This window comes from Phaethon lepturus, unplaced genomic scaffold (genome assembly GCF_000687285.1).
Source record: "Phaethon lepturus isolate BGI_N335 unplaced genomic scaffold, ASM68728v1 scaffold4165, whole genome shotgun sequence".
Classification (NCBI taxonomy): Eukaryota; Metazoa; Chordata; class Aves; order Phaethontiformes; family Phaethontidae; genus Phaethon; species Phaethon lepturus.
The window spans coordinates 84,469-110,106 of NW_010542534.1; the positions used below are offsets into that span (position 1 = coordinate 84,469).

The 25,638-nt window shown below is 40.1% G+C and overlaps 1 protein-coding gene across 1 annotated transcript; it reads right to left on the reverse strand.

Moving 5' to 3' along the window:
* Positions 1-9,728: 9,728 nt before the first annotated feature.
* Positions 9,729-25,451, reverse strand: THBS1 (thrombospondin 1). The gene is made up of 21 exons (XM_010288049.1): positions 25,379-25,451; positions 24,080-24,657; positions 23,444-23,519; positions 23,002-23,198; positions 22,698-22,823; positions 21,146-21,239; positions 20,647-20,820; positions 20,083-20,259; positions 19,571-19,744; positions 19,257-19,384; positions 18,987-19,139; positions 18,246-18,464; positions 17,557-17,664; positions 17,019-17,178; positions 16,500-16,618; positions 14,578-14,812; positions 13,985-14,212; positions 13,560-13,831; positions 13,043-13,140; positions 12,793-12,932; positions 9,729-12,118 (listed from the first exon to the last, which is right to left on the reverse strand). The coding sequence occupies exons 1-21, from the start codon at positions 25,449-25,451 to the stop codon at positions 12,111-12,113; spliced, it is 3,537 nt and encodes a 1,178-aa protein (XP_010286351.1). The 3' UTR covers positions 9,729-12,110.
* Between the last annotated feature and the right edge of the window lie 187 nt (positions 25,452-25,638).

Consider the following 25,638-nt stretch of genomic DNA (forward strand, 5'->3'; position numbering starts at 1 on the left):
GACTATACCAACATGAATAAATACAGCATAATTTCTGTAAATTACTTTTAGTTCAGTAAAAGAAAGCATAGACTTTAACCAGCAAAAAATTAAATTCACTCTATCTGGTGTTAGAAAAAGATTTTGGAAATGTCTCTATTTTTTTAATGTCCTTTATTTAAATGCAATTATATAGTGGTATTGTGGTCTAAATCTGCATTTAGATTTTTAGCTTAAGACCAGTTTTCTTTCTGGAAAGCAAACTGTTCAAATAAGCCAGATTTTGGGCAGGTACATCTACATCTTTTATTTCTTTCATAAAAGTTATGACAATGCAAAGTTGTTCATGATTAAAGTGCTATGTTTAATTGTATTAGAAATCAATAAATTTTCTAGGTTTGTCAAGATAGATCTTTGTTATACTGGTGATATATTCTGAATTTGGAGAAACATTTTTTCACACTCATTGGTAATTTAGAACATCCTAATATCTCTTTCCTATGTTACAATTTCTTAATTATGATCACAACTGTTTCTTTGATTGTTCACGCTTAACTTTTCTACAGTGAAGGGAACATTAATATTTTTTTCAAAGTGATTCCACTTAGAAATCAAGAAGGCTTGTTATTGCTGTTTTTACACTGCCAGACAAATTTGGTATCCAGACTCACCTGCCATATTTGACTGTACGAGATTTAGGCCGTAACTGCAATAGGAAGAAAACAGAAATACAATACCTGTAGAAAAGGTTGGGGTGGTTTTTGGTTTTCTTTAGTAGGTTAGTTTTCAGCTAACTTCACATGCCAGCTTTGCTCTTCATGTAGATGCAAGCGTCAGAAGAGTGGAGCAAGGGAAGAAGGAAGTGGTCTGCCCCAGAGGAGAGCGGGGTGGCAGTGGTGGTGATGGGGAACACCACAGAGAACCACCTCTGCCAGGGGCAACCTGATCTCGTGCAGGAGTAACATGACTACATACTACACCACCAGTGGTCTTCAGCAACTGACAGTGAGAAAAACTCAAGTTCAATTTGCTGCCTTCACATGAATTAAAGTTTTCCTTCAGTTTGAATAGATGTAGTACAGAGTCAAGTAGGACTCAGCCCCAACTACCATCTCTCTTTATTAGTGTGTTTGAAGATGGGATGTGTTAAATCAAGAAAAACACCCCGCACTGTAGCCACTATCTAGTGAAGTGAGCAGGTAACTGTTTATACCTGTTGCGGTAGTCATAGTCATGAGGTAATTTTATTGCACAAGAGAGAAAGGAGATTTCAGCTATTAAGTAAATTTCTATATGGGACATATCATGGTAAAAGTTTTTGAAGTGCATGTGTTAACGTTTATCACAAATAATTTAACTATCTTTGAGTCATAATTGTGCACTGTCAGAGAAATGCAATGGGGTGTTTCGATTATGTATTTTCAGTAGTGGCTGAGTAATGTTCAACCATATAGACTTCAAATCTGCATGGTTAATAAACATCTTGGGTTTATGGCCATTTTGCTTACCCAGTTTTTTTGGGGGGGGAGGGGGAGCAGGGAGTGTTCTGAATTTTCAAAGTCTCTAAATCTTTTCCTTTTTGCTAAAAACCTAAAAACAAAACCAAGGATGTAATGATAGCTATCACAACCTTATCAGGCTTTGAGTCTTTGTGTCAGTGTCTCATTTTTAAAAATGGTGTGAACACGTAATCTCTAGGCATAGTAAAAGTAAGTTCAAAATAAAATTAACTTCGGAGGTTTTTAATTGTTTTTATATTAGTGCTAAATATCTTGCAGTCATCCATAAGTTTAAGTTTAAATTAATTATATTCAGATTTATTGTATTCCATTAATATTACTGTAATGCTAAAACATAAAACAAAAATTAGCATTTAAATAGACAGCAGTCCATTCTTCTTATTTTTGTCAATGTACTGCTTATGAGAAAGTGTTCAGCATAAACCAGAAAACTCTGATACCTTTCCATGGAATTAATTTGTTTCCCGCAAAGTTGGCTCAGTTCCATCTTAAGCAATTATTCATGGCCATAAGCAAAAGGTTGTGATGTTTATCAAATTTGTAAAGTAGCCTAATGTATTCTATAGGTAAGCCTGTTGTTAGTTCAGACATGATTACGTGTGCTAATTGTCTTGAGGAATGGAGATCCCAGTGGAGTCCACTTTAAGGCCAATACATCTGCAGAAGAAGGTGTGAGAAGTGTCAGGTGTTGTTTTTATTTGTGAGAAACATTTACATAGTTGAGCTTTTTTATGGTCTTAATTCCAAAGGACGTTTAAACATTTATGCATAATCTTCTGTAAATAGCTTGATTTTCTGTCGTGCTACACCTGGCTTAAACAGTGTGTAATGCTATGTAAGCAAACAGAAGTGTGTGTGAAACTGGTTTAGCAGGATTTCTGTTTTGCAGTCATTGTCGTACTGTAGTCTGTGATATTGATTTACTGTAATACCTTGAATTATATCTATTTTAAAGAAAGCATAATTATTAACACAATTCATACATATATGCTTGTGTATATATATATCTATATCTATCTGAAGGAAACTCTCATGTGCCTTCAGAGATAAGTAATTCCTGTTTCTAGAAAGAAGCAGGAATCTACATCAGGGTCTTACGCACGTAAATATAGGTGATGTTTACTGAGGTAAACAGAAACCAGAGTTACCCACATATAGATATGAAAAGGCTGTTATTTCTCAGTTGTATGAGCCAGTTGGTAATTATTTCCAGCTCTTTTTTTTTTTTGTCTATATTAAGTTTTAAGTAGAAGCTGTATCACAAACTTTTTCTTCTTGCAACTAATATTGTGCTCGCAGCAGTTCAGCATATGATTCTTTTCTTTTTTACAGATGATATGAAGATTGAAAGTTGAGGGGAGAGTGATTATACGCTTCTTTACACAACTGTTCTTCTGAAAGTGTGGTTAAACCTCCGTAAGTGATACGACACTGATAGAGTATCATTTCGGACAACCTGAAGGGAGTGAATTATCATCATTGAAAACTGTTCCATGAGCTGATTTATTCTTAAGAGATAATTATTATTGTCATTATCATATATTGTTGCAGTTTGATTTCAAAATAAACTCTTGCATTTCATCAAATTTCCTGGGAGTGTTCTATCTAATAAATAAATGTACATATGCATTTGTGTAGCTGCATGTCTGATGGACATGCATGTCTTTGTTCAAGAAAAATGTAAAATAAAACTTGCAAAGTTCACTTTCTACTGATGAGACTTTATTAGAGCAGATGTGAAATCTATATAATAATTTAATTCTTCTTCCTTTACACACAATCTACTTTTTTCATGGAGCGTGCAGCCTGTCTGACTGCTGAGCCATGACTCAGTGAAGGACCCAAATATGTACTCAGTTTTCTGCCCCAGGGCTGTCTGCTGGACTGCTGGTTTGATCGAAGGTGAAGACTCACACAAGTCCTCTGCTGGATCAGAACGTGAGCACCAGTCTGCTCAGCTGTGTCCCATTCTTGATCCTGTGAAGAGCGTAACTGTATAGCAAACTGCCTTAGCTACATTTCTTAACTAGAGGGTAAGTGATGAAAGATCGCAGTCCCTCGTGGAGGCTTGGTGTGGATAAAAGTGAAGGAGTTCAGAAGTTTGCCCTAGCAGTTACTGGATTGTGAAACCCTATAGTAATGGCTAGCTGGGGGAGGGTGATACAGCTGTTTTGTGTTTGAGATAATAATAAAAAATTCATTACAAGTTTTTGCTTGTCTACTCTTTAACTACTATTTCTCCTGAATTTTCTACTCATTTACTGAGCTGAGGGTTAGTTTTTCGTTTCATGCAGTGTAGTGTCGGAATAAGAAAACATTATTAAAAAAAAATTGTTCTTTTTTAAAAGTAGGGTTTTTTTTTGAGGGGGGAGAATGATTCTAGCAAAGAAAACTCAATGGATTTTCCCATTGACAAGCTCTCATTTGACACAGACTAAAAGGACAAATTCTTTCTCAGATACTATACCAGCCATTTAACATTCAACAAGAAAAATGTATGGATAGAATGTTAACTATACAGTGGCTGTGTTATGGCATAGGGCTTGCTTGAACTAATCTGAATGTTTAAAGTAATGCACATATTTGGCCCAGATTTTAATCTCATTTAGTGTTGCCAATCTGAGTGGATGCACACTCTTGAGGAAGTGGTAATTGTGTGGATATAACAGAGATCAGAATCTAAGCTACTTTTAATTACACATGTAAATGGAACATTATATGTGTGACAAGCAAGTGCTGTTTCTTGTTTTATTTTCTGATACTTTTACTTGTTCTGCAACAGCAATAACAAGCCCATGGATGCTGGGCATCCTGCGTAGCCCCGTTGCTCTGCGTAGGATTGCTGTAAGCATGTTTCACGGAGCTTTGCAAATCTCACCAGGACGTATTTCTTCCTTAAAAATGTTAAGCCTGTGTCATAATTTCTTTACCATAAATACAACCAAAGGAATACCAACAAGTTTTTTCAAGAGTATTTCTGTGCCTGTATGATACCCATGCAGGACTGTCCACTGGCTGTAATCTTTCCACAGTCCAGTTATTTTCACGCAGAACTTGTGTTTTATGAAGTCCTTCTCAAAAGCAGTGTTAAGGTGCTTGGATAGTTTTTGAAGAAAAATAAGTTCTGTTTCAAGTTCATATGTAGAATATCTACAACATATATTAAGAGAAATACTAATTAATTCTTTTTTGGTGTATTTTGTTAACTTAATTCTCTCACTGCTGCAAAAAAGCTTTTCCTAGCACCCTCAAGGAAGAGCCTGTCGCTGAGTAAGCCTTACAAATCTCCTGTAAGCCATGAATACAACTTTTTATTCACACCTGGCATTTCAGGGATGAACAGGAAGATTTTGTTTCTTGCTTTATGTTACAGGTGAAATATCAGCTCAAGCCCTCCTTTCTTTCCTTATTTTCAGTTTTAAGTAAAACTGTACCAAATAAAATTATTTGGTAGAACACAGTTGCTGGTATGAGGTATAGAATAATGGAGATATTATATAAAATACAGTGACAAAGTCATTTGCTGAAACTTCCCCAATGTCAGGGTAAAAGGAAAGCTGAGCCCAGGGGAGGATTCATGGGTTTTTCTTTGTTTTTCCAGTGTCTCTCTGTTGTGACCTGCAATAACCCCTCCATCGGGCTCACCACTGGAATTCCAGCTGCACTGGAATGCGCGGCTTCTCGGGGAGAATGATGATTAAGATATTTAAATGAATTTTCATTTGCAGCCTAACTCAGGATTTGGAAACAGGTTTTCCAAAATATATACTTTCATTCAGCCTAAGTTGTATTTGGTAAAAGATTCTGACAACTAGCTTCTTTACGGTCTTTCCTAGCTTCGTTCATCCCAAAACGCAGCAGAGCACAGGAGGCTGATTTTTAAAGTTATCCTTCTGACTTTTGGGCTTTGAGATGTTTTATATTGAGGAATAAGAAATCTCATGTGTGTGTGTGTTAGGTTTGTGCTGTTTTGTGCTCCTTATCTTATTTCCCGCTGCGATTTTACAGCACAAGATAGGTAATTTTGTTCCAAAAATTTAACATCGGTGAAAGCAATATACTCATGAAGAGAAGATTTTGGTGTGCTTGCATCTATTTCCTGAACAATATATGACCAAACCATTCTGCCATTGTCGCTGAGACTCCTCAGTAACATATATACAGTGCTGGTGTTGGTGGTGGCCAGAGCTGAGTTGTCGGTATTGATTTACTCTAGTGGGTATGTTTTGATGCTGTGTGTTTTGCCCTTTAAATTACAATGCTTTCCTCTGAAAGAGGAAAATACGGGTGACTCAACAATTTTCATGAATCATATGTGTATATATAAATCATATGTATTAATATATGTAATATAAATACATATATTTGAGTAGGAAGATTTCAAGAACTATGGTGTTGATTTCAGTATACTGTAATGGTGCAAGAAGTTCAGTCCAGTTTTACAGCTATGATGCAGATTTAGACCGGTTGAGGGTCTTTTCCATTTCAAAGAGAAGTGACAGACTAAATATCCTGTTTGAAAAAAAAAAAAGTTTGTGGACTATAGACAACAATAATAAAAAGAGTGAAGTTATTTTTTGTATGTCCAGAATTCAAGTTTAAATTAAAGTAATTCTATCAAGGGGTGAAAAAACTTCTAGCTTCATCATGAAGGAAAAAAAAAAAAGAAAAAACAAACAGAAGAGGAAAACGCCCCACAAAAATTCTCAGCCAAATGCTTTTTCCAAGCCAGACAATGGCTGGGATCTACTTTGTGGATCTGTAGCGCATGCTTTCCCTCTCGCTTCCCCGAGCAGAGCTCCTGCGGAGTCGGGGGACATGCTGCGCACAGAGTGAAAACAGGCTGTGCAAAAATTATCTGCCGCATAGATCAGAGAGGAAAGGGCTGCTTAAACATGTCATCGGAGTAGCAAGGGCTAGCCTAGAAGTGCAAAAAAGTATGCCAGTAATTCATGTACTAGAAAGGGTGCAATTTTACCTCCAGATCAGGGAGGGATAGGTGAGAGGCTGTTTGCAGCTCAGTTTCTGTAATTTCAATAATGATAAGAATTTTTATATTTTATTAAACCCCCCAATTTTTTAGATAAAAATTCAGCAAATAACATGAGAATGCACCTCTTCCCTTTGTTATGCTTCTTAGAAAGGCTTTCTAACCGCAGCTTTGAATGAGATGGCTCTCTCTTGCTTTTTAGGTGCAAAATCTGCTACACTGTTTACACTTCCAAGACTGCTTCCTCCACCAGTTCCAAAAAAGAGCCTCACTTCTGGGAATCTCACAGTTTGACAGAAGACACAGAAGACTAGGTGATTTGGCACATGCTTTGGAAATGGTTAAATAGGAAGGTTTTTGAAATCTAGGAAAAACAACAACTGATTTTTTTTTTTTAATAATTTTCAACTGATGTATTTATTGAGAAATAATTGCTCTTTTATTTGTAGCGAGATTTAAAGGTCAGAAAAACTGTTTCCTTTTAAAATAGAATAGAAGTTCTTGAATACTACTAATGCTATAACATACAGTTATCCAGTTATACGTTTCTTTGAGGGATTGGCTGGAATCCAGGTGCAGTATTTAGAATAAAAGTTTCCCTGTCATTTAAGTCTATGTGAAATAGTTCGCTGCTAGCAATTGAATCTGCAGTACCTTATTTATAAGGTTTTAAAAAAACCCAGCAAACTGGAATACTCACAAGTGTGTTTTAATTTCTAGAGTGCTAAAATGCATCAATAATTTTGACTTATAGGCAGGTATTTGTATTTTGAACTTTTTTTTTCCCCCCCGCTTACAAATTTGCTGTCTTCTTTCGGAAATACTGTTCTATGCCATTAATTGTTTGCTTTGTGTATTTGGTATGCATAGTTTTGGTGGGAAGGGTATTGCCAGAGGCATTCTACCCTAATTTTAAAATAACACTAAAATGGTCTCTCCGTAAGCATTTTGTGAGTGGAGTCATCAAGGGAGACTGACACAGTGTCTAAGCAGCACTCAGTTGAGCCCTTGTATGTGTTGCCTGGGCTAGCAGTTCTTGAATTTGAAAGCAGTTGAAAAATTAAAGACAAATGATGGCTGGGCTTCCTAGGATTTGTCTAAATTTGAAAATCCAAGTTTCTCTGTGATACTTGCCTTGTTTTGTGGATTTCCTATGGAAGATTTTATCTTCAAGACTTTTGCTTGCCAAACACTTTTCTCTAATGAGTTTTCTTCCTCTTGTCATAACTCTGCTTAAATACTCATACAACTTTGTGCACCTGTTCTTTCTCTCTTGGAAGAGGTGAGAAATAAGAGCTGGAACTCCCCTTGCGGATATATTAGGATTCTCTCTTCTGTAATCTCAGCAATCCTTTCCAAAATGAGTTTATGTTGAAAATCAGCCAATTACCATACTACAGACTTCACTACAAAATCATGGTGGTATCAGTAAAAAGTGCACTGTTGTCATTAATATGCAGATCTTGCTATGGTTATCTCAGTCTTTATCTCCAGAGGTTTTCAATATCTACAGGTGAAACTACTACACCTCTTGAACATAGGTTTGATGCAGAAGACCACTTGAAAACTTAAGCTACTGTTATTTGCATGGGATCTGAGAAGAGCGCGCTATGGTAAGAAAACGTTGCACGCTCTGCAATGGCATGAAACTCAGAGATTGTTTATGAAAAAAAGTTGGCCAAGTACCCAGTAGCACCAGAGGTGGCATGCATTAGTTGGTACACTTGACGTGTCCCACTGATGAGTCTCCCGGGAGCTGGGAACAGCGTATTTCCCACAGGGTTCGCCTACGGAGCTTTTGCCCTGTGAAGTGTGGCCATTTTCCACAGCCTTCTTGTTTAGTTTTTCTTTGACAGTTGTTTCTTTGGGAAAGTACAGGCCTAATTTACCTCAGATATAGCTCTTCCTTGTGCCCTACTGTATTCACACTCCCCAAGCAACAAGTGGGTGGGCTTAACACAAGGCATATGGCTTGCCTTTATTATTCTAAGGCATGTATCATCCCCAATCCAGATACTACACTAATATAAACTACATCAGTGCATGAAATAAATTAGCATGGAAGTTTGGCTTGGGCCAAGGTCATTGGAACGGGCTGCCACGGCTATCTTCCCTTACATCAGCAGCAGTTCTCTTTTTCAAACTGCCGGTTAGACCTACTTATATTCATATATAGATATATCTGTTCATGCAACTGATTGGCTTTCTGAGTCCAGGGTGTCTCATTCTTCCTGCAAGTACAGTAAAGGGATTTCTCCAGGTGGGAATTTTCTTTGTTTTTTATAGTTCTTGCTCTTCTTGGTGTCCCTGGGAGGCAAGAAGAGACTTTGAGACCAGAACTGCAGGACATTTGGTACAGCAGGCCCAGATAAGATCAGATGGTGCTCTCCCACAAGAGACTACCACGTCTTGCTCCGAAGATGTGAAGCAGACAATCCCGTAACAGGCGAGGGCAGAAATTCAGCAGCCACTCATATTTTGGAAGCAACAGGTCAGGAGTTCTTTTGTCCTCCTCATTTTCATTGGGATAAAATAAAAATAAAATATACAGGACAGTTTTCATTGGGATAAAATAAAATAAAATATACAGGACAGTCCTCAAAAAGTTTAGTGACAGAAAAATAGGGAAAAAACTTCACAGAACAGGACTCTTCATCCTCAGGAAAAGGAGATGTAAAGATTAATTTTGTATACCTGCAGGACCTCCTAAATACGCTTCTTAGGTGGATATCTGGCACTCTTAATGTAGTACTTGGCTTTGCTAAAGGACCCATGAGACGAACTGCTGCTGTAAGTAAAGCCTGAGCAGCTACTCTTAGCTGCTCTTTAGCAGCACAGTCCGGCAGTTGGTATAGGGCCACATCATCAGCTTTTTGATCACACCAGCAGTCTCAGGCTAGAAGAGATTTTAAGCAATATTCATCTGCCCCTGCAGGTGACCATCATGCTGCCTCTTCTCACATGAAAAAGAAATAGGGGGGAAGGCCTGGCCAGGGATGACTGAAATCCCTCAATAAGCGTTTTGTCAGATGGCTGTGTCCACACTTAGAGAAGTCTTGGGTGAAGCCTTCAGCTGGACAAGCTGTTATACTTGGGGTGGAAGCTCAGGTGCCTTCCCTTGCCATAGTTTTAATGTAAAGAGTATAGAGATGTCTGTCTTTGAAGCCAAATTTGACGTGAATAACATATCAGTAATCCACAGGAGTACTACAGAACATGAATAAAACTAGAGCACAAAGGTGTAAATATAAATGTCCATGGTGGTTTATTGTTCTTTGTATGTAAGAAGCTTTATTGTACAACTTACACAACTTTAAAATGGAAAATGGTTAAAAATGTTTACAAAAAAGCATGTTCTTAGAAAATTATGCTAGCAAAAACCATCAGGAGGAGGGAAGCAAAAAAAAAAATCTTCAGTTCAGTGTGCAAACATTTTATAAAAATAGAAATACTAACTCTACAGGTAGCATTTCATGATAAATTATTTAAATAGCGTATCTACACAATTATGTGATTACCTATTACAATGGCAATGAGAAAAATAATTTATAAAAATACAAGCAATGGTATACAAGATGACAGGAAAAAATATAACACAACATTAGAAATTGTATTTGGCTTTTTTTTCTAACGCCATTTCCTTACCGGGAATACATTTTCTGCAAAGAAATTTTGACTATGTACAGCATTAACTTTAGTACTACAGTAGCTTTAAAGTTTGTTAGACATTTGAACTCTGCTTAATCCAAGGTTTTTCTCAGCCACACAACAATGAGGTAATATTTGTACGTAAAACTTTCACTGTGTTAATTTCTTTTCCTTTTTTGAAAAGACAAGGAAATATCATAGTTGTAAGTGTTAAGGGAGAAGCCGCAAGGATGCTGCCCCTTCTGTTGGGGAAAACAGTTGTCTTTTAATGTACATCAAGCCCCCTCCCTCTTTTGCAAGGAGCTCTTGAAGTTCCATCTAGTCCATGAAGAATTCCGTCTTTTGTAGCTGCCTATCACTAGTTACAATAATTAGTGTGCAGCAGCACAAATAGCCGGTTTGAATGGTTACGGATTGTGGTCACCGCGCCCCTCTGCAGTCTCCTCAGGGCAGGTATTCTGGTTTTGTGTCAGCCCCACTGACCGGTGGTAGAGCATGGCAGACATTTCCCAGCACTAAATCACCGCTAAGATGGTAAATGGCATTGCCTCAGCTCTAGCACTATGGATGAGCCCGGAACTGCTACCATCTACAGGGACTTGAGTTTTAGCACTGCGGAACAGTTGCCCGCCAGGCTACCAACTGCCCCGCACAAAGAAAGGAAAAGCCAACATTGAGCTCAGACTGAGAAAAACAAACATCCTATTCCTCACCCTGCCACTTTTCCCTGCGCCTCAAAGCCTTTATGGCAAAATTGCTCTTTGTAACAAATACATCACCGCTATCTGCTCCAGACAAGATTTTTTTCTCACCTAAAACCCCTCTAGTTTCAGTATAGAACTGAGTTAATAAATAATCTGTATTTACAATCTTACAGTCATGAAAGACTTGTAACAATGATTAGGTGGATAGTCTTGACGCATTTCTTGTTGTTTTAATCAATAATCCCTCAGTCATTATAACAGCAAGGATAAGTAAAAATAAATATTTTACAATTTCAGTATTTTTATCTACAGACCCTTTTCCCTCCCCTCCAAAGAAGTGAGGGGTTTGAAGCGTCTATGGCATGTAGAAAAGGAATGTTTCCATTACTATTATTTTTGTGCCTTTTTAACCATAAGTGAAGCACATGCTGGTTTCCTGAAGGACAGCATAGTGCTAGCTGAGATGTTGGTGCTTTCTGGCACCATATCTGAAAGAAAACATTTGAAGGTAAGAAAGATCTGCATCTAATCAGGAAAAACAGAATCTAATTGTAAATCCAAAAAGCTGGTGTGATCCAGTGTGCCAGTTTTTATCCTCTTTCCCCCTCCCACCATGGAAATCAGTTTTAGGATATCTGTTTTGTCCTGTGTAATAGAGCAGCTCATCTAGCTCTCCACAAATAAAGTAAAAGGCTGTCTTTTGATCTGAAAGTTACGACATACAAAACAATAATCATTTCTCCAAGTTAAATCGATGTAAACCAAGGTAGCACAGCCCTCATTAAAAAATTCTTCTCCCCCATAAAGAAAAAAGACTTGGAGTTCACCCTCCCACCCAAAACCCCTTTTCCCCCCGCACAATGAAAGGTCTTTAGTTTAAGTAGTCCACAGCACATCCAAAGATGTTCTTTTTACAAAATGCTACTCCATGGGACCTCCAGTTAGAGAGGCAGTGACGCTGCACTGTGATAAACAGCAAACAAATGTCTTTCCTACTGAAAGAAGTGTGCTTGTTCAGTGAAGACAATTCTTATTTGCAAGATACATTTGTTTCCTTCCACTTCAGCAGAGGTCAGATACCAAGTATGTTCTCGCTTTCATTCTCTCAAAAGCATTCTCTTGAGGCAGGTCATGTGTTTTGAGTCCACATTTACGCAGAAAGAAGAAAGGAAGGAATAATATAATGGTCCCAGGATTTGTAAGGCTAAACGTTTCAGAAGGTGCAATACCAGCATTTTTAAATAGTCTCTGGATCCAATAACCTTGTGATTATGGATCTGTGAAAAAGAAAAAAACCAAAGATACTTAAATATTTCTGTGTATTATGCATGATTATGTCTAAGACATTAATCCCTAGAGACATTTGTAAAGAACATATTGGTAAAGAAAACTGGAAGTGCTTACGTACTTTCTTGAGTTAGACTTCAGAATCTAGTCTATGCAACCATTACAAAATGAAGTCACAATTTAAGATGACTAGGGCACCTGGAACTAGTCTTATGCACTTAACCTCCACTGAACTGCAAGAGTGCAACATATGGACAACCTTCTACTTCGCTTGCTTTTAAGCAAATAACTTTTTTTTTGGCATGTCAGACACCACTGTCTTGCTTGCTAAAGCCAACATTTTGCATTTTCACCTTGGACTGTGTGAGCTACGTTGATTAATTTTAGTCAGCATTTTAAAGGAGATGCAAGATACATTTCATATCTTGAACTTAACATACATTTCTAATACTTTAAAATGTGTTAAATCCAAGTATATTTCTATCATGTTATTCCAACTTTTAACTGAAGAGTGTATCTGTTTCTGCCTGCAGGACTCGCTTGAGATTGAGCCATGAGAGATCATGGGTGAACTTTCCCTCTTAGCTCTTATCTCTCGATCCATTCCATTTTTCTTGAACCAATTAATTTATATAGGATCTGTTAAATTCAATGTCTTCCTTACCTCTGCATTCATATTTAAGATCTGAGAAGAACACCATTTCTTGAGAGAAGACAAATAATCCTAACCGACCACCAGCATAGGTTTTGTCATAGATTGGTCCTGAGTCTGCCATGATTTTCTTCCCTTCATACATTACAACCCTACAAAGGGACAATAGGTCAGCCATCTTTGACAAGCTTCTGTTAGGTTCATCTTTACAGACACCCACTTTCCTTGCGATAATTACTTAAAATAAAAGGATGATGCTCACCTGATGTAACCAGTCTTTGGTCTATGGCTAAGACGCCATCTGTATGCAGTGAAGTCTTTCCAGCCTATGTGACGAGGGTCATGCCACAAAGTTCTCACCTACAAAAGAGTATTTTTATTAACCAAAGGCCTGAGATAACATAGCCATTATTTTGACATGAAGGTGCCTTGACACTCATCATTATGACTGATAAAGGCTTAAAATAAGTCATTAGGCTCTGTAATGGTGTCTTTTGGAATAACTGCATTTACTTTTAAATATGTAAGTAGGAAACTACTTCACAATTCCAGAAACAATTCATTCACTGCTGTTCGAAAGCATGTCTGCAGCATGCAATCCTATTAATTTTTCTGTAATATTGTAATTATCCCAAATAATGCAAAAAGTTACTGGTCTTTGCCAAGAATACTGTGCCATTCTGATCAGCCCATACAGACCCCCTATAAGTATCTAACTTCTTGGAAGAACAGCCTGCCTTACAGTGCAGAAGAGTCGGTTACCAAAGTGCCACTCTTACCTGGCCAGGAGTGTTGCCTGTGTGCCACAGAGCATTACGAAGGTGTTCTCCTGGACCAGTGGTGGAATTCACAACTTTGATGGAGAGACCTGAGTAGCCTTGAGCTTTGGTTGGTGTGGAGTCCCAGTAAGACTGGGTGATCTGTTTCCACATGACAACATAGAAACGACTGCTAGACTGGTAGCCAAATACAAAGCCAGCATAATCATCATCCCTTTCTGTATTGATGAAGAAGGTGCCACTGAAGTCCACAGCATTGAATTCATCAAAACCTATGGGGGCATTAAAGGAGAAATTTTTAGGTGCTGTTCTCTTGCAATTCTTAAACAACTCCCTAATAGTTTTTCAGGTTCTCCTCCTCCCCTGCAGCCCCAACCAAAAACCAAACAGTGTAATGCCTGTTAGAGTTAAACTTTTCCCCTTACCGACTGCAAGGCCAGGGTCACAGTTGACTGTCTGAACCAATTCTTTACCCTGGTGACGAACAACCCAGTTTGGATCATTTTGGGATGTTCCTTTGGGATCCAGGGGAATCATTTGAAATCTTCGGAAATCAGTCTCACTAATGTCCACATTTTCAGGGCAGATATCATCGATGTCTGGCACACTGTCTTGGTCAAAGTCATCCTTGCAAGCATCTCCACGTCCATCACCTGCAGGACACAAGTAATTTCACCATTATATCACCATTGTTGTTTGCTTCTGAGTCTTACCACTTGGAGCGGAAATCAATTGCAGATCTCTGACTGCCCAGGTGCTGCTGGCAGACACTACAGAAGCCACAGCAGCTACTGTGTAATGCCTTTTCACTCTAGCCTGATAGTTACTTAGGATTAAGTTGGATATGCAGTCATTTTTATAGTGCTCCTCAGGAGTAAGGAGCAAAGTAACAACAGTATATTATATCTTTGTTACTTGGAAGTTTTGTCCAACCCTAAGCAGTTCAAGAAAAAGAAAACATAGCATCAAACTATTGGAAGATACTCTTAAAATGTTACTGTGATACTGGCCATCTTACCATCAGAATCAGCTTGATCTGGGTTGGCAACCAGTCTGCAGTTATCTTTGTCATCAGGGATACCATCATTGTCATCATCATGGTCACAGGCATCCCCTTTTCCATCCTTGTCATGGTCAGCTTGATTGGCATTGGGCACGTAGGGGCAGTTATCAAGATTATTTTGATGGCCATCTTCATCTATATCCTGGTTGTTGTCACACTGATCACCTATGCGGTCAGAATCAGTGTCTTCCTAAGAAAGGGAAAAAAAATTAAAGAACATTTAAAAAAGCCACTTAAAGGCTGAAATAGGAGTCTTAATAGCTAGAATTAATTGGGATTTCTGCTTGCTTTAGCAAGAGCCAAGATGGATGTAGTGAGGTATTAGGATGAATACATGCTTACTTAAACACGCCTGTGCTAGCTGCTTTTGGGCTGCTTTAGTGTTGCCCTGGTTTCAGTTTGAATGCACAGCAGCAGAAAGCAGCATGGTCATCAGCTTCTTTTCTCCCTTCTGCCACATGACTCTTCTGTCGCTAGTCTACCATACTGGACACAGGGTACATCACCTCCCACCTTCTCTGGCAGCTCCCTGGTTCCAAGGGCCAGATAAGGGTAGGACTACTCTGTACATAGCCAAGAAGAGTCTGTAACATTAAAATGTAGTCTACCAGAGTTTCCACAACATGTCATAGTCTTCTTTGTCATAAAAGCCTATAATGCTCTCCATGCCCCCTGACTCAGTCAAGACAATTATTCCCTTAGTGGTCAAAGACTGCATGTGCTTGCTGATCACATATTTTAGCCAGTCATTTGCTTAGTCAGCTTGTGAAATAAGAAAAACAATCCAGACATCCCTGAGGCTACCTCAAGGTTTAGTCTAGTAGTTTTGTCAACACTGGTGGATGACCCTGGTGTTGGTGTCGACAGACGGCATACCACACAGTTTGAACAGCTACCAATTCTGCCGTTTGAAAGCTAGTATCTCCACTTCTAGATCTTCATTAGAAAAGTGTTTGAAAACACGATTAGTCTTGTATTAACACTTTGAAACACTTAAGAGAAACATTGCCTGAAAGGATCTTCAGGCACTATCAACCCTCAGGTGTGGAAGTAGTAAAGCAAGCGACAAAGACATTTTATATTATCTGTTTGAATCCTTCAAGTTACACTGCTTTTGGGCTACGTGACCAAAAAAGTCATGTAGATTCTGACGTGACTGGATTCCACTGGATTCCACTGATTTGTAACAGCTTTTCTAACCTTTCAAACATTCCAGTTATGTCCCTGAAGCTATTAAACTTACAGCCTTGTACTTGACAGGATGGCCAAGGCTTTATCTACTTCTGCCTTCAAACATTTTTGAAATCAGTAAGAGGTGTGAGAGACTGGATCCCCCTAGATTTTTATGAAGGGGAATTTTAAAAAAAAGGTGTCAGAATATGCTTTTTCCTTAGAAAAAAGGAACCTGTTCTGCCTTCAACTTACTGGTAGAAACATTATCTTTTGAAATGCAGCTGTTTCAAACTTAAGGACAAAGATTGAAGAGCGACTTTGCATCTAAGTGAACACAGCACTACAGGCTATGAAGAGGGTAGTTCCTGCCTACCTAGATTTCATACAATGCTCCCAGGAATTTCATATCCTCACTATGAGAATCCCTGCAACTGACAAAACAAACCTAAGGAACGTTTAGGAGACAAGTACACGCAGTAGTCTCACAAATCTTCACTAAGGTTACTTATCAGAAGATACCTAGCAGCTGTTTGAACTGTGAGGGTGTGTTATTTGATAAAGGCACCATTTAGCAAATTAGTAAGAATGGTTTGTGACAAGTCAAATTTAAGCTGTAACTTGTTGTTCAAATATTTTCTATAATACACAACATGCTATGTTTTTTATAATACCAGTCTTGTATTTATATAATGCAAGTCCCCTACCTGGTCAGGATTGTGTTCCAGTGGACAGTTATCACACTGATCTCCAACACCATCCAAGTCTGTATCCCTCTGGTCTACGTTGTAGACATATTGGCAGTTGTCCCTTTCATTAAGGACCCCTGCAAAATTAAGGAGAGTTCATTCATGAAAGTCAGACATCTAAATACTGCAAAGGACTGTATAAAGCCACCACATACTTCTTGGTATATTTTTGAAAGCATTTTGAGCAGCATTTGAAAGCTTTGAAACTTGACTCGTCACTACCTCTGCCACACAATTCTGTTCCTACTGCATGTGAGAGTAGAGCTAGAATTTAACTGTGCCAAAAAGTGTATATTTCAAAGTGGATTTCCATTAGCTATAACTGTTACTTCAGTAGTCTTCATGTCCTGAAATCACCAGAGGAACTTTTGTGCATTCAAGGATGAAATTCTGATAGAAAAATCAGTGGTACATTGGGCACATTTGATCAATCTGTGATTAGAAAGCCATCTAAAGGAGTGATTAGATGCCACCTACCATCTCCATCAATATCCACCGCACAGGCATCTCCTTCCCCATTGTTGTCAGTGTCGGTTTGATCAGGGTTGTGATTGTAGGGGCAGTTATCACAGCGGTCGCCAACATCATCCCTGTCATAGTCATACTGCTGTGGGTTGTAGATGAATGGACAGTTGTCCTGCAAGAGCAAGAAGTCAAGCTTTAAAAAGTGAAATTAAAACTTTAACCAGATTCTGCTTATGCTTGTACTGCTATAGGAAAGGAGAAACGAAAGGCAGGGAAAAAGTTTAAACTGGAATGCTTTTATCTCAAAACACCCCATTGCTTGCATGAGTGTAGGAATGGCTGAATAAAAATGAAGATTCACTTTCACAGCTCAACCAGCTGCAGAAACTTTGTCTGCATAGTTATGCTTATCTAAGGGTTTCCAGGATAGCTGTCAGTGCCAGCAATTTCCTATGGTCCTCTCTTAAGATTAAGGTCAGAATCTAGACCCCAGCCTTAGGAAGTGGAATGGGAGAGCTACATTGTCAAAGGCTGTATTTTGTATTCTTACCCGGTCATCAGGAATACCATCATCATCATCATCATTGTCACAGGCATCACCAATCCCATCCTTATCATAGTCTTCCTGCCCAGAGTTGGGCAGATTAGGGCAGTTATCCTAGAAAGGAGAAAGTAGACAGATGTGTTTAGTCCTGGCATGATTACAATGGGGATTTTAGCAGGTAAGATCTAATCATTAGGCAAAAATCATACCACCTCAATCAGGTGGGTGTTATCTTACTATAATTCTCTTAATTTTAGCTAGTCATTACTGTGAGGATAAGTCTTAAAAAGCCATAGTTCAAATAATTTTTTAAATAAAGATTTGGCTGCTTTTGAGAATCTTACCCTCTCTTTCTTCCCCTGGAGATAGCTATCTGTCAGAGCAAAGCTGGTATAGGTATAGCCTAAACTAGAGTCTTCCTAGAAGATTTATAACCAACATTTATAATTGTCAGGCTTCATTTTTTCCCATATTGCAGGAATATCTAAAGCAACAGCAAGAGCCTTTCAGCAATACCTTGAAAGTGGTATCCCTACACAGAGGGGTATTTTACCAGTTTTATTTGCAGAGAGAGGATAGTTTAATAGCTCTAACTAGATTGAGACTTGCTTTATATCTCAAACCTAACATATTTTGTATATTTCTCACACAGACAGGCTGTTGTAACAGTAGATGGGAAAACAGGATAAACTTACTTTTTTACAGTGGTAAGTGGCATTGGCAACACAAACAAGGTTCTCATTTGGCCATCCATCCAAGTCAGTATCTTCTCCACAGATTATGCCATTGCCAGCATAGCCTGGTTTACATTCACAGCGATACATGGGGTCACTGAAGTGGCCAAGGTAATTGCATTTGGCATTCTTGTTGCAGTCATGTGTTCCATCTGTGCATGGATTACGTGGCTTGCAGACCTAGAAGACCACACAGAAATTAAATCCATTGGAAACATCTTTTTATCCCTCATTTTTCCCCCAGAGATTCAAATAAAGCATGGAGGATCCATGCTTGTTTTGATCAGAGATCCTTCAATCAGAAAAAAAGCAAAGCCTCATACATTACTTTCTTCCATTCCCCAACTCCAGCAGCAGCCTTAGAACTAGTTATTAATTTTTCTTGTTCAAACCTTATTTTCAAATGGAACCAAGCATTAAAATATCTCTAAAGCACATATGGTTGGGTCATATCAGTGAATACCGATTAAATTACTCTTCTAAAATTAGGTATAACATCTGAACCCTCCATGGCTGAGGAGGACAGTGATTTTTAAAACTCATTTGAAATCGAACAGAAACTGCTTAATGCTCCTCCTGTTCTGAGTCACAGAGGATGGTGTTTTATTAAGTGTACCAAGTCCTTCTCCCCTGAAATGCACAGGTGTTTTCTGTTTAGAAACTTTGTGAGATTTCATAACCCAGAACAGTTCTTAACAATACCTGTTTGTTAGCCATGGCATCCTCAACACTGCGACCAAATGGCTGTGTCCCAGTGAAACGTGGTGGACAAGGCAGACAGTTGTACCCAGGTTCAGTATTCTCACACCTGTGTACTCCGTTGAAGACAAAGCAGGCATCAGGAACCTCTTTGCACTGAAATACAAGTTTGAGGTAGAGGAGAACAACAGTTAGCATTGTAAAAACTCTAGGATTTTATTCCCCCTCATTATCTTTCACTTCCTTTCAAGAAGCAAACTCTAGTCTTCTTACCTCATCAATATCTTGGCAGTGGACACCATCACCATGGTAGCCAGCAGGACAGGCACCACACTTCCAGGAGCCATCAGGGGAGCTGGTACATGTAGTCCCCGCAAAGCAGGGATTAGACAAACACCCATCTGAGAAACAAATGAGAAAGTGTTAAGATGAGGGATGCATACCGTGCTGCTACAGAACTGTATTTGACCAATATCCTGGTTTAAAATTCTAGCACTTGTGTTTTACAGACATATGTAATTTTTTTTAATCAGTATTTTGAAGATTGTCCACAACTTTCAGATGTTTATAGGAAAATGGATACTCACCAATTGGACAGTCCTGTTTGTTGCAGACCTGGGTCCCTCTAGCTTCACCTACGCAAGTCTTCCCACCGTACTGAGGCTCAGGATTATTGCAGAGACGGCTACGTTTCTGAAGTCCTCCTCCACATGTCACTGTGCAAGCATCCCATGGAGACCACGGTCCCCAGTTGCCATTAACTAAAGGGAGAGATAGAAGTTAGAAGACACGTGTAGCTTTAAATTCAGTGATACAAGGACTTTCTACCTGACTAAGGACTATTACTTTTGTAGTGACAGTGCTTCAGACATTATTCAGACATAAATGACAGAATTAATGGACTCCATGGAAGAACAATAGAAAACAGTTTTGTTTCATCTAAACAGTTTAGTTTAATCCAAAACTAGCCTGTAAGGTTTTACCTAGCCCACCTCTAAATTTAGAGAGAGAAGACTACTAGAACTAGATTATATAGCAACTACTCAGAAAGTTCACTGTTTAAGCTACCAAGTAGTAGTTACCACCTCGACACACTTACTTGGGCAAGGATCTTTCTGGCAGGATTTGTTTTCTCTTGCCTCTCCCTCACAAGGTTTGCCATTCAGCTGTGGTACTGGAGAGTTGCAGAGACGAATTCTAGTGATGATGCCCGTGCCACAAGTGACAGAACATGATGACCATGGTGACCAGTGACTCCAGCCACCATCCTGTTTAACTACAAGGGAGAGATGTGTGTTATTAATAGAGTTGCTGAAGAACAGGCTTCAGCTGCACAGCACCTAGGACATAGCCAGTACCAGAACTGTACCAAAGACTACATATACATTGGATAGCCTCAGCAGTGTTACAGATTAAGTTGTTTTGTCACTAGAGAAATTGCATACCTAAACTGGCCTCAAATTTTGTGCTGGGAGCAGTGCCCAAACATGCCTCTCTACTGCACTAAATATCTGCTCCCCTTTACCAGATTAATATAAGTCTTTAAAACTAGAAGGCAATGCTCCACCCCAGTGACAGAGCTATGTGGTACTCTCTGCTGTTATCATTAAGCCAATAAAAGCAGCCTATGTTTTATTACCAGTGTGATAGATTAAGTACTTACATCTCTTATCGCACTCCTGAAGGTGGCAAGTCCGCGTCTGTACAGAAGACCCTTCACAGCGGTTATTGAGACTGTCACAGGATCGCCCTCTCTGCTGAATCCCATTCCCACAGGTCACAGAACATGAAGTCCATTCAGACCAAGGAGACCATCCATCATCTGCGTAGTCGCTAGCTGCAGAGGGGTACAGCTCTGTTACAGCTCTGAATAAGACTCCAGGGATGTGTCCACAGTCTTTTCTCCCACCCCTCTCTCCACAAAAAGGACAAAACTGTCCTAAAAAGCCACATGCATCTTCCTTTCTTGTACAAGATAAATGCCATGAACTCAAATGTTTCAGTGCTCACATGCATCATTTAAGTGATTAATCTCAAAGAGGCATCAGGCTAACATTACTGCAGTGGTGCAAGGTTATATCTGGTTGTGGTGTACTTGAGCAGCATGTGTCTAGCTAGATGAAGCCAACTGCTATAGAAGTGAGAAGGTATTAAGTACTTACGCCAGCATCGGGGGCAGCACTCCCCATCAGGCACAGTGGCATTGGAACAAGGCATGAGAGGACAGGACACTTTCCGGCATATAGTGGCAGAGTTCTATAAATAATTGTGAGAGTTGCAATAAGTAAGTGGAATATAAACCATGTCTGGAGTCTGGTTAAATGTTAGAGAACTTTTCTGCAGCACTTAAAGACTCAACAGCACATCTAAAGCGGAGACCCTTGTAGTTAGAGCTAATACAATCCAAGGGTAGTCCCAGGTGTGTTAGTCAAGCTTCATCTCATTCCCATTCTCACACATTTTTCAGTCAAGAACAGAAGTATTTTGGTTTTGCAGAAGTTGATCAACATCAACCAGATGCTGGCTAGAGTAAAAGACTATCATGTGATACCCAAAGTATAAGGTCAGACTTCAAGGAAATAGAATAAGAAGGCAGCTTTCTTTTTAGTTAATATGGATTTAAGCTGATTATATGGTAAAGATAAAATGAGTTTAGTGGACTCTGCTCAAGAGCCATAAAATCTATAACTTATACTTAGAGGCCTTTAATCTTTAAGCCAAGCAGGCAGGGTAAGAACACCCACCTCCAATCTCAATGAGAGCTAAAGGGCAGCCTGTAGTTTTGCTTCCTGAAGGTAGCAGCTTGGTCAGAAGAATGCCCTCATGATTACTATTTTAATCTCCAAGCAAATGACTACATTAAGGCAATTACAGCTAACATTGATTAAGAGGGTTGGTAGGAGAGAGGCAAATGCAGAAGTCACAGTATCATTTGCTGACTACAAGACAAAAAGATGTAGAGACCTATAGAAGCAGATCCAGAACTTGGTGAGATGCCTTGGATTGCACATGTACAAATACTCCCATTAGTTTCTGAACAGTGGCAGGCTAGTTACCCACTGTTTGGGGGTAGACTGGTACTCCAAGATGCTTTTGCTAAAGTATACTTACAGTTAAAGGGAGCAAGCAAAGAGGTTAAAGAAACTCTGAAACTGTATGTTTTGGTGTACTTTTACAACATTCCACAAAAGCAGAACGCAAAGCATAAATATCTTAGGAGATCCTGGGATTTAAACAGTTCAGCTAAAATCTGGAAGGGATTGCTGTCCCATAGTAGCTGTAACAGCTAATAGGACACACCTCAAAGCATTTCTTAGATAAGGGAAAAACCCATAAGTTTTTAAGTATTCCAGAGAGCAAAGCTGATAATACCATGAGTTTGTTCGGTTGATGTTGACTTTTAGTTTACTCATGGACTTACATAAAGAATATAGGCATTCCCCAAATTAAGGCCCTAAAAGTGTGTTAACATCTGTATCAGAGTAATGTTTTGTAGAATTTTCTAAAATGCTGTTGTTGTAACACTGCATAAAAGCTGCCTTTACACCAGGGATCTGGTAGGATGAAAAAGCCTGAACAATCCTCTGGCTACTGTAGTATGCCCAGTTCTGTGTAGGATTCACTCTTTCTAAAAGACATTCTTTGTTAGAAGTATCTGTTAATTTCAACTCATGAATTTATATACAGAGGATTTATGAATGTGAGGAATCTTACCTGGCAGGTACATTCAGTGCAGCTGTCAATAGTCCACTCTTCTTTATTTTTATGCAAGATTCCATTATGAATGCATACTCCAGGAGTGATCTGGACCACTTTGGCAATGAGTTCATTTTCTTCAGTCTTGGGGGAAGGGGGACAGGGAGAGAAGGTGTTTAGAAGTTAATACAGAAAACACCCTTTTCCACAAAAGTCATAGCATAAAGTTATTACTGTTCATCCAGGCTCTCAAAGGGCAGGCTATAATTCATTCACAAAGTGCCAGTTAATGCAAGGTACCATAAATTTGACCAACACTCACCACTTTGCGAACTCTGTCTTGAAGTGTTGTCACCATGGACCGGAGCCCTTGCAGTTCCACAAACATATTTGTTAGTTCATCACAGGAAAAACCACAGACTGCTTGGATGTCCTTTGTTTTATGGCCAATGTAATTGGTACGGATAGCTGGGCTGGAGCCATTGATGGGGTTGTCCAAAGTAATGATTGCACTAGTGGCTAACAGACAAAAAACACACAAAGTAAATGCATTTTTTACCATGTGCATTTATCATTCCAGAGTAACACCTGCTAAACAGCTGCACCAGATTCATTAGGGTGCCTGCAGAAATATAATCTTATTTCTTATGCAACATGGGTTTGCATGTCAGCATACTTCTGAGTTCTGTTTCAACTTGTCTTTCTAACGTAATGAGGAATCTTATTTTTAATAGGCCACTGGATTCGGAAGATTGCAAACTTACAGCTGGAGCAGCCTTTGTTCCTCAGGATAGTTTCCAGAGTCGTTCCAAACACAAACCGCACATTCTGCAGCAGTCCCTGTGGACAAGAGGAAGAATTACAGCTACTTGCAGCGACTGCAAGGGGAAGAAGTACAACTTGCACAGAGAGCTTGTAGGCACTTAAGGTCACATAAGATCATTAAGAGTAGTTTCATGACAGACAGATGGCAGAGTGAAACACATTGCTTTATTCTCCTTAATGATAAGAAACCCTCCTTCCTAACATCCTCATTCTTGGCCACAAGGACCTGGCAACTCTCCAGGCAGGAAGGAAAAAAAAATAATGAATTTCTCAGTCTCCTGTAAGAAGCTGAGCAATGAGGCCAAAACTACCTGTTTGGAAGCGTTAGTGCCTTCTTATTTCTACAGAAAGTTCTATCCCTGCAAATCTAATGCTTCACCCTTCAAACTCCATTATTAAAATTTAGTGGATTTAGAGGTGGTCCATATCAGATGTGTAACAAATTTAGTCAGTGGTGGAACCCTTTCTCCCTGTTACCTGTATCTTTGTAGCTATTTAGGCTGGTTGAGTAGCTAATGCACTTTCAAGGCAAGATGACTGAAAATACTAGGCAAAAACATAACTGAAAGTCTTACCTGGAAGTTGTCATTGACTCCCCCTTTGGCAATACGGAGCCTGGCACTGCTGGCCAGGTCCCTAGTGAAGATGTTCTGGATGGGGATGTCCAGTTCAGCATTCTCCATTTTCTCACACCCCACGTAGAGCTGAGCCCGGTCCTCCTGCACAAACAGGGTGATATTCTTCCAATGTCCTGTAGCTAGCAAGGCATCCTCTACTGACACTAATTGCTGCTTGCCGTCACCAGAAAGGCTCAGGTCCAGGGTGCCTGCCTTGCCATTTGATACTAGACTGAAGACGTGACCAGAGCCATCTTTCTGTTCCACAGACAGCAGCGTGCCTCTACTCTTCTTGGCTTGCCGGAGAGTGGCCAGGAGGATGAAGCCCTTCTCAGCATGGATGGCATCTAATAAGTCTTGGAACTTGGAGTCAGGGACAGCAGGGATGCGACTGGCATCTTCAATACGGTAAGCAGGGCTGGAGGATTCTGGTCCCTTTACCAGGTACACCCCGGGTGCCCGGCGCCCAGCTCCCTTCCGAATGAAGCCAATGAGTTCAAAGAGATCAAAGACGCTGTTATCATCACTCCTGGACTCTGCAGAGAGATCAGAACAAGCCCCATGAGCAGGGCACAAGAAGAGGCTGAGTAGGTGCGTATCTCCCAGGATTGCTTAACATATTGGCCCGTGGTGCCTATCGTGGAAGGTGCAGCGCCTCACGTTAGGGCACAGACAGCAGCTCTGATGGATGGCAGTCCCACCAGGAGCTGCTGTGCAGCAGTACACGTGCATTCTTGTCCAGCGGCCAGTGGGCACAGGAGTGCCAGGGACCTGCTGACTGACAGACAAAGGTAGCAGCTCTTCTGGCACCTCGTTAGACTCCAGCAGAGGAGGAATAGACAGCAGAAGCCCAGACTGCGATATTCCTATGCTGGGGTACAGCACAGCGAGCTTGCTTAGTCCAGCTGGGCGACAGCAAGCACAGTAGCAACTTCTCTATAGCACCATGACAGCAGCCCACTGCCCCATTCCTTCTTCAGCCAGTTCCTACATCGTGTTCCCCCTTTCCTCTGCCCGGCAGAGGTGGACGAGCTACGCACTCAAGTCCTGGAGACTCTGCATTTCTATTTCTGAAGGTTACACAAAATTCCGCGCCAGAGAAAGTTTCCTGTTCCCAGCTAGCTGATGCTCATCGAAAGCTTTGGAGTTCTTCACCACCGAGCACAATTTCAGCTGCCTACACAGACACCAAGAAGTGTTTTCTTTTTTCCTCCCCTTCCCCGACGGCTCCGAGTACCAGCACAGAGCTGGTCTTACCTGCAGTGCGCTTGGCCTCCGAGGCGCCCAGCATGAGGAGGAGGAGGAGGAAGACGACAGTCGTTGTCCCCATGGCAAAGGTCTGTCTCTGAACCAGCCTGGGGACAGGCACAAGGAAGAAGGTCACCGCGCTGCCGTCGCACCCAGGACCTACAGCCCAGCGGCTCCCGAGGCTTCCCGGAGGCAGGAAGGCTGCGGAGCGGGAGGCAGCGGGGACAGGGCAGGTGCCCCCCGGCCGCCGCCGCCCTCAGAGGGGACAG

Excerpts from the sequence above, each read along its gene's own strand:
- THBS1 (XM_010288049.1), bottom strand. The coding sequence starts at position 25,451 with ATGGGGACAACGACTGTCGTCTTCCTCCTCCTCCTCCTCATGCTGGGC. Across the intron at positions 19,385-19,570 it reads CAAACAGGACTGTCCAATTG|ATGGGTGTTTGTCTAATCCC; the intron begins GTGAGTATCCAT and ends TTTGTTTCTCAG. Across the intron at positions 14,213-14,577 it reads AGATCAAGCTGATTCTGATG|GTGATGGACGTGGAGATGCT; the intron begins GTAAGATGGCCA and ends TGTGTCCTGCAG.